Source organism: Pezoporus flaviventris, unplaced genomic scaffold (assembly GCF_033815535.1).
Source record: "Pezoporus flaviventris isolate CSIRO_AGI_PZ_B2104156 unplaced genomic scaffold, CSIRO_AGI_Pfla_v1 ptg000097l, whole genome shotgun sequence".
NCBI lineage: Eukaryota > Metazoa > Chordata > Aves > Psittaciformes > Psittacidae > Pezoporus > Pezoporus flaviventris.
Genome location: NW_026892645.1, coordinates 2,385,468 through 2,402,008, shown reverse-complemented (window position 1 = coordinate 2,402,008; position 16,541 = coordinate 2,385,468). Strand labels below are relative to the sequence as shown.

At 47.1% G+C, this 16,541-nt stretch overlaps 1 protein-coding gene across 1 annotated transcript in view; it reads right to left on the bottom strand.

The window, feature by feature from the left end:
• LOC133281478 (carboxyl-terminal PDZ ligand of neuronal nitric oxide synthase protein-like) overlaps window positions 1-9,994 on the bottom strand; it is a 31,318-nt gene extending 21,324 nt beyond the window's left edge. Inside the window, exons 1-2 of the mRNA XM_061477124.1 lie at window positions 9,834-9,994; window positions 6,003-6,074 (exon numbers count right to left, since the gene is read on the bottom strand). Coding sequence (XP_061333108.1) covers window positions 6,003-6,074; window positions 9,834-9,938 — 177 coding nt within the window. The 5' untranslated portion in view covers window positions 9,939-9,994. The remainder of the gene's footprint in view (window positions 1-6,002; window positions 6,075-9,833) is intronic.
• Between the last annotated feature and the right edge of the window lie 6,547 nt (window positions 9,995-16,541).

Below are 16,541 nucleotides of genomic sequence, written 5' to 3'. Positions count from 1 at the left end.
TGAAGCTGCATGAGCCTTTCTTAAGCCTCTGCTTTGGAGAAGAGCCCAACCTGACACCAGGCCTTCTGCAGAAGGTATCAGAGCAAGTTTGTACGTGCTCATGTATACTTGGTTTGTAAGCCACTGCTCTCTCCTGGAGGCTGTAGACTCTGTCTAATACGTATCAGTGTAAGCAACCCTTGCATGGTTCTCCAGAGAAGCAGGGAAGGTATCCTAGAAAAAAATGCTCTCTTGAGCATACTTTGTGGTAAATGCATAGTCCTTTTGGTATGGGGAAGGAGGAAGAGGAACATACAGGCTTGTTGCTCAGAAGTCTTCCTCTCATCTTCCCACAAGGTCTGCTGTCTGCCTGTATGCTGGTCAGTATGAATGCTGATTGGACCCATGACTGCAACATGTAGTAAATGAGATTTGGTTACCAACATTTCCCCCCCACCATGTGCTATCAGCTCAGAGCAGACACATAAGATGCTTGTGTTTCACACTCCAGCCATGTAAGAACTATCATGTTCTTCCTGTACCCTCCTGTAAATGGAAGGAAGGTGCATGGCATTCTGAGGACTACAGAAAGGTCCACACCAGGAGTCTGAGGACTGATGAAATATGTTCAGATGCTGGGACTATTTCCTTTCACAGCCCAGGGCTGTCATTAGCTGAGCATTTGGATGCTCTTCCAAAGAGGCTGGAAGGAAAAGCCCTCCAGGAAGGGCAGCAGAACAAACTCCCATCCAATACCAACAGACCCTGGCATGCAGCTACTGAGGCCTGTACCACGGCAAGTGCTGCAACAGTTTGTGCTCCCACATTTGAGCCTGTGCCTCAGCCGCAGAGGACCAAACAATGTCATTATAGTGGGAGAGGCTGTGAAGACTAACCAAGAACCCAGCAGCTGGGAGCTCAGCTTCTGTCTTTTCTTAGTCCTGGTCACAAACTCCATCCCAGATTAACATGAAGCTGGCAGGAAAACTTAGCTCCAAGCATAATAATAACTCAGGAAGGGCTTACAGGCAGAATGTATGAGAGGAATCTGTGCAGTGGTTAGCTTGGTGAGCTTCTCTTCTGTAATAAGAAGGCTGCCTGGGAGAACTGAAGGAACTGTGTTCTAGAAGGATCTCATGAACAAGTCTATTAAGCACCTCTGAAGTCTGCCACACAGTGATAAATTAAGCTGAGATGGCTGGAGGCAGTCACCCTGCTCTGTGCCAGCTATCTACCTGGTTCCTCTCCTGTAGCAGGAGCAGATAAATGATACCCATATTTGCTCCTGAACTGTTGCAGTTTTTAGCCTGGGCTGGCTGTAAGTGAAAGCTGCTGCATGAAGCCAGCCCAGCTCTCAGACTAGCTGCAGGAGAGGCAGGTTCTGTTGCTGCTGCTTCCTCTGCTTCACATGGTTGCACTGGTAGGACTGTAACTTTTACTCATCCTGATTTAAACTGCTGTCATATCACACTTCAAGACTACCCGTTGATACTTGGCGGTCAGCGTGACTTGTAGTGTGGCTAGATTACACCTCCTCACTGGAATACCATGTGGAGAAACTGCAAAGAGGTGAGGCTCTGCTTAAGAGCTTACATGCAGCAAGAACAATCAGGATAGGAGGGATGCTGAAGTAAGATGCCAGTTCTAATGCCAAGGAGTACTCGGGCATTTCAGATGTATCCTGTGTCAAGATTTTGGAATGTTTCTGCTTCTCTGGTACACCAACCTCTGGGGAAAAAGACTTCTCGATTAAGTTAAGCCTAAGAAATGCAGAGGTAACAGAAGAAACACATTAGTCTGGGTGCCTGCCTCTTGTTTGTTCATCCTGGTGCTTGGATCAGCAAAGCACCAGTTGGCTGTTCCCTTATGAAATGATTTAATAATCCAACATCTGGCTCCTTTGAGTGTCAGTGCCTGCTTGGGTCCCAGCTAGACCTTCCAAACAGACCTCAAACTTTCAGGCTTTGTCAAATCTTTAAGTGCAAATTCCAGGGAAACTGATTCTGTGCCTTAAAGGTAATTAAATGCAGTGACTTTGGGGATTGCAGCCAGCAGGCTGGCTGTGGGGATGACAGGCTTTGACACTTGCTCCTGCAGTGTCCTTGTACAACTCACCACTCAGAACAGCAGCTTTTCAGCTTTTCTCTAGGGCTGTTTGGCTCTGAAGCCCTGGGCTGAAGGTTGTGTTGCTTGAGGAAGGAAACAGCTGACTGCTTCTCCTCTGGTCAGTGCTAGTTCTGGGGAATGGATGCACGACGTGTGATGTTAACCCTTCATATAAATAGGACAAGGAGTAATGGGTTCAAGCTTAAAAAGGGGAAGTTTAGGTTAGACATAAGGAAGGCTCAGTATAAGGAAGAAATTCTTCCCTGTGAGGGTGGTGAGGAGCTGGAACAAGTTGTCCAAGGAAGCTGTGACTGCCTCATCCCTGGAAGTGTTCAAGGCCAGGCTGGATGGAGCCTTGAGCAACCTGCTCTAGTGTGAGGTGTCCCTGCCCATGGCAGGGGGTTGGAACTGGATGATCTTGAGGTCCTTTCCAATCCAAACCATTCCACGATGTCTCCCAGGGCACGATTTCCCAAGCAACCTCAGGAGCTTTGTGTTTCACAAAACCCATCTTTACCCCTAGGCCTGTACCCATAGGCATCTTTAGCAAAGCTCTCCTGTTACTGTTTCCAGGCTGTGTGGGCTCCACAATATCTTTCCTCTTAAACTGCATGAGAGCCTTCACCTGGCTAAGGGGGGAACTGGGCTAGTTAGTTGCTCACAAAAGGAGTTGTGTGTCAAGGGAAAGGGTGACTCTGCCGAACTGGGAAGCCATCTGGACCCTCGAGGACTGTCACATTCCTCACTTTAGCTGCCACTTATGCAGGAAGAAAAACCTCGTCTTGTACATAAGCTCCTTAAACACCTGCAGATGAATCCACTTCAGCAGAAAGCCAGCTCCACCAGAACACTGGCTGTGAATGCAGGAGTGTGAGCTGCCTGACACCCAGACCCAGGCCTCAGGCAGCAGGAGAGGGCAGACTGGCTTCTCCCTGGGAGGTGGAGGAACGCCTGCCTGCACAAGGAGTTGGGCTCATAAAGAGCAGCCTGACGTGCCTGTCAGAGCACACAGTGCTTATCCAAGTACCAAACTAATTTCATCACCTCCCCTGCCAGGGCAAGAGGAGTAGAGGGATTAGTTTGAACTCTGACGATCATATAATAACAAGCTGTATGCTGCTACTAATCCACTGGAAGGATTAGCAAACTTCAAGTTGTCTAGCTCTGCATAATGGGAAGCGAAGAACAGCAGCTTCCCTGTTGTATCTATTGAGTCTGCATTCCCTTCAGTGGAGGCATAGAGCATGATGAGACAAGGTTTTCCAGTCTGTTATGAAATGGGAACCTAATGTGTGACTAATGGAGTACTGCTAGTGATTCTACAAGCATCCATTCAGCCAGGAATATGGGTTTAAGCTTTACTGTATGAGTGCATCTTAAATACCTACCACAAAAGAGCAGATTGATTTCAGCGGGCTAATGTTAAAACATGTCATTTGAGGCTCTCTGGGAGTGATGTCCCACAGCCTGCGTGCTCTGCATGTCTTCAGTCTCCAAGCCTACTGCTCTGCTAATGCAGAGTAAAGAATAACACTGAACCTCCCAGCTTCCCTGGCATAATCCATATGCAGCTGGCAAAAGAGCCCAGTGCAAAACACAGGACAGTAATATGCCAAGGAGTAGATAATAGCAACTGGAGCTGCTACTTACAGCCCTCTCTCCTCTCAAACTCCAAGAACAACACTAGAGCTAGATAGCTCAAGGTTTTTTTCCCTGGGGAAGCCAGACTAGAGACCAGAATCAGACATGGTAGTAAGAAGGCAGTTTCAGGGCTTGCCTCAACTTACTCATGAATAACTAGAGTAACCAGCCCTGTCAGAGCCTGGAAAAGAGAGCTGTGACTCCTCATCCTCCTCCCTGGTTCTCTTCTAGAGTAGCAGAAGCAATGAGTAACAACCTGCCTGTGCTGTGGGCTGGCCCCATCACCGACTGCTCCAGTGGTGGCTCATGCTGCCTCCTCCCATGTCGCAGGGCATAGAGAGCACATAGGAAATGTTGTGCTGGGGCTTGTACTGGGCGACTTCTCTTCCGCTCCAGTAGAGAATTCCAGTGGAACACTGGAATGCACAAAGGATGAAAGCTTCAGCACAATGTGCTCCTGCCAACACTTGGCAGGGCCACAGGAGCTTTCTTGCTCTTGCAGTGCAAACAGGCACTACCACTCACAATAAGATGGTAGCAAAATACTAGCTTCCACCAATAGCTTCTTCCACTGTTTCCTCCCAGTTGCAACTGGTGCCGCTGAGAGTCCATGGGAAAAAGCTCTAGTATAGACAAGGCCTCTGCATGTAAATGAATGCTACATAAATAACCCCCATCTTCCCTCAGTTCCTAGGTTGTGTACTCTATGCACTAGAATTCTCTTCAAAGACCTCCCAGTTCATTCTTTATGCTCTAATTAAGGATCAGTGCCAATTAACTATCTTCAATAGAGAAGCATCTTCCGCTCAGCAGCCAGGAAGTGTCTGAATAAGATCCTGCTGTACAATACGCCCATGAAAAGGGAAGCCCTCCCTTTTTGGAAAGGGCTTCCAAGATTAAAAACCCAGTATAGAATACAGGATGCCTGCTTTAAAAATATTGTGTGATAAGATTAACTGATGGCATCCACCAATGCAGAGTGGTTCCTTATACGCGTCATATAGCACTCAAGCATGCTATTGCATTGCCAAGGCTGAGCTAGGTACCATTGCGGCAATAGCAGGTGTGAAAACAGAATGCAAGACTTTCCAGAAGCTGATATTAAAACACTGTCTGCTTTTCCTTCCAAGGGTGTTATCAGTCAAGATCAGTAGTGCAGTGTCAAATCTGATGCTAAATATTGATTCAGTTCAAAAATTACCAATTGTTATGCCAGCTTCTAAACTGCCCTGGTAGTCATCACTTCTTGCCTTTCCTTCCTATAGCTCTTCACCTGTTCCATAAATAACCAGGGCAATTTAGATTGCTGCTGCACTTTGTTCTGAGCAAGAGCTGTGCTAATCGTCTGAGCAGGCAAAGGCAGGGGAATGTCATTTCTGAGCTTGGCTGGAGATGAATACATCAGCTCCCCAGCCAGTTACAGGCTAAGTTTAAAAAGCACTATTCTAAATGAAAATTAGATGGGTTAAATACTATGGGGGGAGGGAGAGAAACGGGATAATCCCTTCAAAGCTTTAAATGGAAGATTCTCAAACCTGCTTTAGCTGCTGTGAGACACAGGAACAGCCTCAGTATTAAGACCCCTGCAAAACTTCAGACAGGCACAGGAGCTGCACTGCCTTTTGGGGTACATATGCTTGAACTGGTTATACGTGAAGCAGATGTAAGTTAGCTCACCCTGCTAATGGTAGCTCAATCTGATGACCATTCACAGCCTGCTCTGAAGAATAAAAGGCTACAGGAGGAAGAGTGCAGATTTTATGATGAGAAACAGGAACTGTAAAACTATACTGGGGGATGTGGGAGAACGGCAAATTATTCCATGAGCAGCAGAATCCACAAAGTCTAGTCTGATGGGATTTACATCCATCGCATCTGCCAGGTATTTCAATATATAACATATTTGGAACCAGCAATGAATACAAATGTTTTTGTGGAGCACACTGTGTGTACATCTTATTTTTCACACACATAAAAACCCAAACAGGCTAAATAAATCTCTTAGGTTCAAGGAGAATCCCCATACCTTCTCAGCACAGGCTAGGGTTTGCTATTTGAGTTTTGCTAACTGATCCCTTTGCAAAGAGCTGGGGACGGGTCTATCCTGAGATGCCTTGGGAATTTCTGGAGCAGCCTGTTACAATCCTGACTGTGCTGAGATTTGAGCTCCAGACAGGAAGGCTGGGGAAGGGGGATGTAGAACAGTGCACTGCAACCAAGTCACTCCAGTGAATGTAACCTTTTATTCCATGTGGGTTCAGCTCTTTTGAACTTACCCGAATCCTTCTCATGGCTGCCACAATCTCCACGCGGCTGTTGGGCCTGGGTACGTCCAAGCTACCGATGTACTGCAAGACACAACAGTGAGATGTCTGTAAAGCAATGCACAAGTTAATGGTGGAGGCTTCTTCTGAACAAACACCACCTCTCATTTAGTCCTTGTTTGGTTAGGCCCTCTTGACCTAGGACACAATAGGAATATCTGTTGCGGGCAATGTTATCAAAGTCAGGGAGAAGTTCATGGATCTCTAATGTCGGGTGTGAGCTTCTGACCCCATTCGGACTCTGGATGCTCCTTTACCAGTGCTTTGCAGGGCAATGCCTGTTGCTGATCAAGTCACAGTTCTGTGGGTCTGAAAATGAGACTGTCCATCCTTTGTCATTCCTCACTACACCTGCTTTTACAAGACTCGGAGCTAAAAGCACATAGGAGTTGGGAAACTGCCGGGATGTGCCACAACTACCTTTCCTGTAAAAGGCTCATGACTCTGGTCTTTTTCATCTGGACCACCTTCCCTCTGGACACCACTGTCTCTGCTTGGTTGGACCAGCTCAGCTGTCGGCAGAATCCTGGTAAACCCACTCAAATCTGCACCCTCCACCACTAGGTTTTAACTATGCTTAGGGGAGCTGCTATGCTAAACAAGCTGCCTGACTAAGCTGTGATTGCACTGCCCTTGGCATTGGGTGCTGCACTGAAGTGAGTGTAAGCATCAGTCCTAGCAGGGCCTTTTACTCAGAGGCTGAGACATGGGCAGATGGTGTGTTCTCAGCACCTCCGCCTCTACCACTTCACTACACCTACAGCTTCTGCCAGCCGGCCGCCTGTTCTCCTGTGCGCAATGGCTGTGTGCGGCTGATGCTACTTGGGTTGTTAGGGAAGACCTGCAGGCAGACAGCTTCCTGCTGCTGCTGTTTCTCCCTCCCGTGTGTTCTTCCCTGTGCTGCCTGTACTCCCCCCTTACGCTGGGTTGTAATGCTTGTGTACCAATGCAGGCTCTGGTTGTGCACTTGCTGACAGGAGGTGGTACTGATGCACAGAGTGCTGCCTGCACCACTGCCAAGTGGAGGAGGCACAAAGCTGCCAGCTCAGCCTTGGGAATGAGGAAAACATGCAGTGTCCTGGATAGCCAGCTCATGTGTGGAGCAAAAGGCCACTAATGTTGTGAAGCTGCGGCTCACAGCTCTGAGGAAAGACCTGCATGTCAAGGGCATGTTGGTGAGGGCAAGAAAAATGCCACCTGAGTGAGGTGGTGAGTGGCCCGATGAGAAATGTCAGTGTCCTGCCAGCACGGGCTGGTGCTGAGGGCAGGGTCTGGACTCCATGCTGGGGTGCTCCCAGGTGAATCCACCAGCTCCCTCAGTGTAACACAGCCCATGTCTGCATGGCTGTCACAGGCAGCTTAGCAGAGGAGGCAGAGGGCAGGTTACAAAACTTGGCTTACAAATGCTCTCAAGAGCATTTAGCTCATGAATCACATCTGGGGTTTGAGTGTGTGCTTTCCAGTTATGGGGGGTTTTGGAAGTTGCTCCCCTATGGAGAGGGGAGGAGGAGAAAGGGCAGCTGATCAGACACATGAACAGAGATACAATACTCCCCCCATTGCTATCACTGTTCCTGACATAGTTCTGGTTTTATTTCTCTAATGCTTGTGGCTTGCAATGTGTTTCATCTTTAAAAACTTCTGCTTAAAAGGGCTTTCAGAGTTCTCCTGGCTCAGTATTTACTGCTCTTCTGCCTGCCTTGAAATAAACACCACAAGCAATCTGAAAGGTCATCGGGCTTTCCTGATGCTTCTGTAAATGCCTTTGCAAAATGGCATTTTTAAGAGCAGTTAAGTTCAGCTGTAGCCTTTGGTAAACCACAGCAGAGTCAAACCGCTCTGCCCATGAAAGCTTGAGGGCAGTGGGGAAGGGAGTGATTGAGCCAGGATTTCCCTCTGCCCTGGTGGTGAGGACATATCCATATCACTCCCAATCTGAGGTCTCTTTGGTTGGCAGGCATCTCCTTCCCTGCTCTGCAGTGGCTGTCAGTGCAGTCTCAGGTAATCCAGATTAATTTAGTGTGGCTGGCTGGCTTTTTGTCTGCAAACGGGGCTGAAGTGGGGAACAGGCCATGCTACCAAAGCTAAATTGATAGGTTGGGACAAGAGGACATCCTCCAAACCCCCCTGCTTTGGCCTTGCTGCAGTTTGGGTCCTTGTGCTCCCATGCAGAACCCTTCCTGCTTGTGAAGCATGGCGCAAACAGCCACCTCTCCACAAGCAGCTCCCAGTACTGACCTCCTCAAGTTTGTCCCTGAAGATTATAGGGCAAGTAAGGCAGTTTGGTATGTGGAGATTAGAGACTAAATGTGGTCACTAAGATTGCCTGGTGCGAGACACCTGGCACCAGTTACAGCCCTGTCATTGTCAGTTGTGGCTGAGTGATGTGTCCACAATGCACGTCCTAATTGGAAGAGTCAGATTTTAGAGCAGAACTGAGCAAGCGTGCTACTGAGCTAATGCAAACCCCATCTCAGACCCACACATCTTAACAGCGTGGTAGCCACTTTCTGAACAGCTCTGGCTGCCTGAAGCTGTCAATCTGAAGAAGCCAGTTCCACTCAGTTGAAGGTACAGTTGCTTCACGTGTTTTAAAAATCAAAATGAGGAGTTTTCTTCTCCTCAGCACAGCAAATCTTAGTTTAAAATAAAGAAATCAAAGATAAATTGTTCTTCTCCCCTAAGGAAGAGAGCTATTATTAAAATGTGATTAACTGTCCGTTCAGATCCATCCTCCAACCTGCTTAAATCTTACAGCTCTTAGCAGGAAAACCAAACCACACAAAATCCTCATTTCAAAGCTTTATTTGAATATATATGCCCCTTCTTTGCAGCTCAGGAGATAGCAGGCATGAATTCCATTTCTAATCTGTGCTAGGCCACCTTCAAAGAGGGAAAGGGAACCCTAGAGTTGCTCCAGCAAAATGCAGTTCTTCTTGTCAGCTGAATTATAAACCCTGCACTGTCTCCAGAATGTCAATTCCAATGGAGGCACTTTCTGAGAGTGATGCTGCCAGACCGCTCATGATCAATATAGAATCAATTTATGACTATTCAGTGTTTCTGATATCTGAAGACTGCATTTAAACGAGGACCTGCACAGCTTCCCATGCAATGAGCAGGTTGGATGGAATAAGGCACTAGCATGGTTTTAAGCAGCACATAACAGCCTGCTGGTTTCCAGGGGAATACAGAGCTGTCACTCACTGCAGTAGGAACAGGGTCCTATCCAAGTGATGACAGGCACCAGGTCGAGCAGTGTCCATACCACAGGCAGTGTCCATTGGGCTGTCAAGAGGGGTCTTTCCAGATCAGTTCTCAAATGAAATGCACAAGGCAGTTTATAAGGATAAACAGATGGAAAAATACTAGGAGAAGAACCTGTTTGATTGTGCTAAAGTGTAAGGCTTTGCTAATTTATTGACGTTTTCTTTAGAATTCCTTACACCTGGCACCGGCGGAGCTGAAGAACGCACGGTGGGCATGGTTGGAGGGGGCACAGCGAGCCCCGGGCTGAGCCTATGGGGCCATCGGCCCATGGCCAGCAGGTGCCTAGGACCGGCCCGCAGGGACCCAATGCCCGGGGCTGCTCTGCAACGGGTGAGGGCACAGAGAGCCCAGCGCTGCAGGGGCTGCCCGGGGCGCCTCTGCCGAAGAGGCCCCCGGAGCCCGGACGGGACCAGGGGCTCTGACAGCCGGGTAGGAGCCGCGCTGCACCCCCAGACTGAGGTCCCCACCGTACCCGCCGCCGCCCGGGGCTGGGGGAGCGCGTCCGGGGCTCACCTTGGCCTGGAAGTGGATGCCGTGCTGGAAGGCCTCCTCGTTGTGCAGCGGGACGCGGGAGTCGCAGCCATCGTCCACCAGGTTGTACCGGTTCTTCACCGGCATGGCGGCGGGCGGGCGGGGGCCGCCTCAGCCCGCGGCCCCCCCGGGCATCCCCGGTGGCGGCGCCCCCCTGCCCCGCCGAGCCCCGGCCGCAGGTTCGGGTCCGGGGCTGCCCGAGCCCGGCCGCGTTTTGAATGAGCGTCCGCGGGTGCGAGCGGGGCCCCGGCCCTCGCCGCGCCGCCATTGGCCCGAAGTTCCCTCACGTGATGCGGGGGGGGGCCGGTGAAGCTCCGCCCCATCGGCAGCCGCGGCCCGGCCGCTGTGGAGGAAGGTCCCGCCTGGCCGGGGCCGGAGCCGACCCGTGTTAGATCGGCCATGGGCCGGCTGCCGGGGAGCGGCCACCCCGAGCGGGCCTGGTGGAGCCGCGATTACAGCATTGGGCTGGGCCCGCTGGGAGGAGAGAGCCTGCAAGGGAGGTTTTGCCTGGGGAAGTTCGCTGTGGGTTTGACAGGGAGCGCCTGAAACACCCTGCTGAGGTTGAGCTGGTGGAGGGTTTGTCTCTCTGCGTGTCTGGGGCTGTCCTGGCCTGATGGCTTTAATACAGAGCAGCAATGCCATGTCTTAACTTCCCAGGGTGTGAAAGTACCAAGCCCTTGTTCTCGGTTGTAAATACACAGCAGGGAAGCGTCCGGGTGTATCCTGGAGCAGGTGGTGTTCCCTTGGGTGCAGTGCTGTGCTCCCGGTGCAGGGGCCATGGATGGAGTCACATCTTAATCGAATTACTTGTGGTTTTGGACAGTGTGAGTGATGCTGCATCAGGTCAGCAGCACCCGCTCCATTTTCTGTGTTAGAGGACAGTGTACACCATGATCTAGGATCTCACCACAGCTCCTGCACAAGAGTAGTTGACTAAACCCATTGCATATGTCCAGTGTTCATGTGACTGTTCTGCAAGCGGTTCACATGTAAGGTCTGTCAGAAGCCTGTTGCACAGCTGATGCACACTGTCTGGGTCAACGCTGTCAGGATTTTGGGTGCTCTGTGCACTCAGGGTCTTCTTTTCTTCCAGCTTCATCTTATTGGCATGGCCCCCCCAGTGTGGAGTCCTTGCAGGTGCTGCTCTGGAATACTCGCCGTGCCTGAGCATGCCGTTCGTCTCAGCAGGCACCGACATAGGTAAGGGATGAAGCACATGCACGGCGGTGGTGTTGAGACCCAAAGACTTGTCTTTTGACTGTTAGTATGGCCATGCTCTTTGCCATTTACAGGAATGATCCGAAATGTGAGTTGTGTAGGATCCAAGGGGCCAAAGCTTATATGTGCTTCAGTCGACCCTATCTGGGTTCCCCTGATTTAACTTTTGAGTGATCAGTTGTAACTTTTTGTCACACAAATAACTCCTAGCTGTATGCTTGAACGTTGTTGGACACCACCTTTTATGTGGCTTTCACATTACCAGGAGAGAAAATTGTGGCCACAGGCAGACAGTGCACAGCTCCCTGTCTCCGTCTCAGGAGGATTATTGTCCTGAGTTTCATGGCATCTCTGAGTACTTGGAAGTCAGTGGGAGACTGGCAAGAGCCAGAAATCCAGAAACTTATGAGAGGGAAAAAAGCCCAAAGGATTCTTCTTGGTTCACTGGCTGTGACCCTACATGTTCAAGTACTTTGTGGGATTAGCAGCTCATTCTGGCACCTGAGCTGGGATAGGTTCTGTGGTCAGCCTCCTCTCATTGCTAGGTTTTGTTTCCAGACAGGCTTCTCTTTTTTTTTCCTTCCAATACATAATATTGCATTACCTTCCATTTAAATATTCCCATGTTTATGCTGATACCCCTTTTATAAAGCATAACTCAAAACAGGAGTTGTTTCAGGTATGTAAATACATTCATTGGTTTCTGTCCAATATGTTAGTCTAGATACACATCTTGCCTGCAGATTCATCAGTTTAGCTCTCTGTTGGTGATTTTGTGTGGTCTTTATGCTGTTTAGCATGTACTTAGAACATTCCTTTTGTTATCTTGTACGAATCTTCATTTAAAAGTATCTGTTGACCTGAATGAATAACCTAGATTTTGTGTGCAAATGTCCTTGGACTGACTGAGCAAGATTTGGGTCTTTGGTTCTCCTGAGCCCAAAGAGAAGGAGATGCCACCCAGTCAGCCTATCCTTGCACTTCCTTTGATGCTAACGCCAGCAAAGCTCAACTAGTGAGGGTAAAAACCCCAACACAGCCACTACTGGTGAGTCTCTCCATTGATTCCGCAATACTGCATTTTAACTGGGGCATGCATGAACCTGTCAGGTGCTGAGCTGCTCAGAGTTTCTCCTCGTTACCCTCCCATTCCCACAAGAGCATTCCTATATAAGTGGGAGCATAAGGGCTCTGCTTTGGGTAGTTACATTTTTTAATCTCATAGAAAGGACAGATGAAATAACAAGAATGGTCTTTTTATTTTTACTCTGGTGCTCTCCAGTATCCCACAGATTATAAAATCCTTTGGGTAGGGGGAAAGGAACATCTCATGGGAATCCTGAGAAAAAGAAGGCAACTGTGATTTAATAAAGCTTGCAGTGCCAGACCGTGTTAGATCACAATTGAATGGAAGTGTTTAATATTCCATGTTCATTAACTTCCATGAACTTTTCATAGGGCTTAGCTCTTCTAAGGTTAATGGTTTGGATCTGTGTTTGAGAATTGAGTTTGAAGGCTGCTGAACTTAAAAAGCTGTTAACTTTCCAGTTTGCTTGTTAGACAAAGAAAATGCTTGGACTCCACTGCAGGTGAGAAAGCTGCCTTTTCTTTTGGATAATAAAACTGGCCAAATATGTGGAATTAAAGAGTTTCACAGTACATCATCATGGATTTAGTATAAACCCCCACCAGCATTATCCCCTCTTGAAGCAAACAGCCAAACTTCATAGTGGGTGTTTGCATCAGATGGAGGGACTGTGCTAGTTATTCCTTTGATGTGCAGAACACACATAGAAAGTCCCATTTCTCTGAACACAGTAGGAGTGAAGCACCAAAGACAGCTTCTTGGCACATAGCTTCAAGTGTTTTTGCAGAGAACAGGTTTGTATCAGCTTGCTTTTTCAGGCGCAGGCTACCGAGATTTCTTCTCTTTCTCTCACGTGGATGCACATTTGTGACTGCATTGACATTTACTCTGCATGGAAATCCCTCTTACACAGATGTGTATTTTACAGACCTTGAATGTGGTGTAAATTGGACAGTGGGTATTATATACAAGCTGTTCTTTAATAATTTTGTCAGTTGGCTTGCAGGAAAGGTACCTGTTGCTCCATCTGATGCTGTCAGGTTTCTTCCAAACCCACCTTCACAACTCAGATAAAGGAGTTGCAGAGGCGGTGCGTGCTTTCCAGAGGAGATCTGGTCTTGATGCCAAGGAATTTTCCCCCTTTCTGCACTTATTTCAGCACAGCAGAGCTGCAAAGATTTTGAGTGACAAATAAGATGTGACATAGCAAGAATGATGAGACAGACATCCAGTAACAGCAGACAAAACCTCTGTTACAGGAAATCACTTCCGTATCATACATTCAATATCTGAGAGATGTGTGCATGCTTACTACCTTAGCAGATCTGGTTTTGTCATGCAACTTTATCAATGTTATTAATACTTATTTGTGCTGGTGCAATTCGTAGAGTAAAGCCTCCAGTGTGCTGTCATGCTAGCAGCTTTGCAGTGTGCCAGTGGATGTCCCTTTGAGACTTAGCAGCTGAATCCACTTGCCATTCTTCAGGATTTCCAGAATTTCAGACACATTCTGCTTCCCTTACAATTGCTTTACTCTAGGAAGGAAAATTAAGCAGTACTAGAAGAGAACAAAATCTGTTAGGTTTTTTTGGTATCTTAAGACAATCAGTGATCAAAAGTTAAGATGCAGACTTAGGGGAACAGCATGTCATGAGATCTCCACAACCATGAAATGTTGTCATATGAAGCTACTGCAAAGTCAGAGGGTTCTGTACATGTTTCTCCTCCTGTTCTAGGAAGCTGTGCTGTCCCCTAGTGAAAAAAAGATCTGGAAGCAAGGGGAGGTAAAGAGTTACGTTCCCCAGTATGTGGCTGCCCAACCTTCATTTAAATGAATTGATCTTGAGCTTCCATTTAACTGGAAAAATAGGAACAAATCAGAAACCCCAACTGTTGCCAAATCTGAACTTTTCTGTGTAAGTGATTTAGCAAACTAAAGTTGAAGTAGTTCATGCCTGTGTTTTGACCTGCAGTGCCTCTTGTTTGCTTTACATCAGATAACTATCACTTGTGATCACTAGGTGATAAACTAACATCTTTGTTTAAACAAGCAAGCCCGGGGGCACCAACTGGTTCCTGACGTGTGGAACTGTCCTTGTTTCAGCCCCCTCAGTGTCATACGTGTCCTTTGCAAATACAGGGTCTGCTGGGTTAGATGGTTGTGTCAGATTTGTGTTGCTCAAGAAGAAACAGAAGCTTAATGTCTTGAAGGTTCAGCTCAGCAGCATGGCCAGGCAGCCTGCCTGTTAGGGTTGCAAGCCTCTTTCATGCATGGCCAGTTCCAAAGCTCTGTGCAGCAGGACTCGGGAATGAAAAATGTCATCCACAATTATGCATATTTTCATCATCTTCTATCATGTAAATCCCCCTGCCCCAAGTGTGCAGCAAATGTTTTGTTTGCATATGTAGGTCAACCACAAATCTTCAGTGGTCTAACATAAGCAGTGGAAGCATAGGTTGATGTATATAGATTTAAACCTGGTCTGAAGCACAGCACCACCATGGACATTTTCCAAGTGGAGTCTGTTTACTCGATATGTTTTCTTCTGACTTTTCATTTTATAAAGCATTGGTTGCTTAATGATTTGTGAAAGCACAACTGATGGAAGATACTCGCCATCATTGCAAAAGGAACTATTAACTTCAGACACAGATGGATGGTTCTCAATGAGTAACTTTTACAGCGATAGCTTGAGAAGTGTGTTCTTTTTTCAGAAATACATTAAAGTGTTTCTGCAAATAGTTTTTCTTTTGCCACTGGCAGGAGGCCAGTGTTATATGATTTTAAAGAGATTGCATGTTCTTTTTGCACATTACATGCTACTTAGTTTTTCTTGTCTTGGCTATCTTAAAAGAAAAATACAGAAGGAAATATGTTTATTTCCTAGATATCTGCTAGATAAAAGCTACAAATTCTGCCTCAGTAACCAAAAAAGCGGGCACATTTATTATTTAAGAAAAATGGTTTTTACTAAATTCAAAAGCTCGTTGACTTCCCAAGTCTAACTCCTGAATTCTGTACACCACGGGTTGGCAGTGCCGTTCCCCTTCAGTTGAGTTGTGTGGATCAGGTTGTTACCCTGATGTGAAACTCAAACTGCTCAGTTTACTTGTCTGGGAAGGTGTAATTCTTAGAATGAGGTTTTCAGTGAGGATGTTCTTGCAAATACATGCAGCGTCTGCTAGCACAGTTCAGACAAACAGGTTGATGTCTGCAGTGGTACTCCATTGGTGCTCTGCAGCTGTATAACTGCTTTATTACCAAACTCCCCCTTGGATCTGACAGTAACAATGCACATCATGGCAAGGTGTGTATCTGCACACGCAAACATCAGATTAACCATGTCCTGGTGTAATGACCCAGGAAGTTTTGATTTAGGATGAATAAGAGTGAAGTTGTTGACTTAAGAGATGAGTAAAAGACTGTACAGTATCCTTCCCAATTCCCATAAAATCAGACTAGCACCTCTGCTAGATTTCATATCCTGAATTTAGCTAATGGAAGTATAGGGACACTACATGAGGAGACAGATCACAGCTCTTACAAGGCCAGAATACTGTGAGGTTAGAATTGAGGTATTTCTTGAGGGTATGTGATACCGTGCCAACAACTGTACATGTACACTGATATTCATCAGATACCTTCCTGTGTAGGAGCACACACCTACAAACACCATCACCACTGTAATGCTGAAAGATGATTCAGAAGAAGCAAACATTGCTGTTTTTCCCCAGCATAGCTTTAACAGATGCACGGTTCTTGACAGAACACACATCTTTGGTCATTTATTATCACCAGCTAACAATTTGTTCTCATTAACAACTCCCTCTGAGCCAGGCTCTCAGGAAATAGGCTTGTGTTTAAGAGCACACAGTAACTTTAAATTTCCCTTCTCCTCACAGGGGACAGATGTTTCCTATTTCTCTCCTGCTGCTAGATCCAGCTTGCAGTATTCAGCAGGATACACTTGCCTTCTGTATTACCTTGCTCCTTTATTACTGCTCAACCTATATTTTACTCCCCTACCTTGCTGTACCTGAATACCACGCGCAGTCTCACTTCATGCTGCACACTGCAGACCATCTCTATTTATCTCAACATGAAATGAAGGCTTTACCCATACAGTACAGTGCAAACCAAGTATCTGGTATATTGCAGCTTCTCTGGTAGAGAAACAACTAGTACCTTATTAACCTGTAAGAAATGTGGCTATATCATAATTAGAGATAAAAATATTTACCTTTTGCAATCATTTTGTTTGGTATTTCCTATATACCAAAGCCTCTGAATGCCACAGCCCATCTTAGCTGTTTCTCTGGCTTCCTTTTGCACTGCTGACATTGGTGAGGATGAATCTCTAATGTCTGTTAAGAAGTGCTCATCC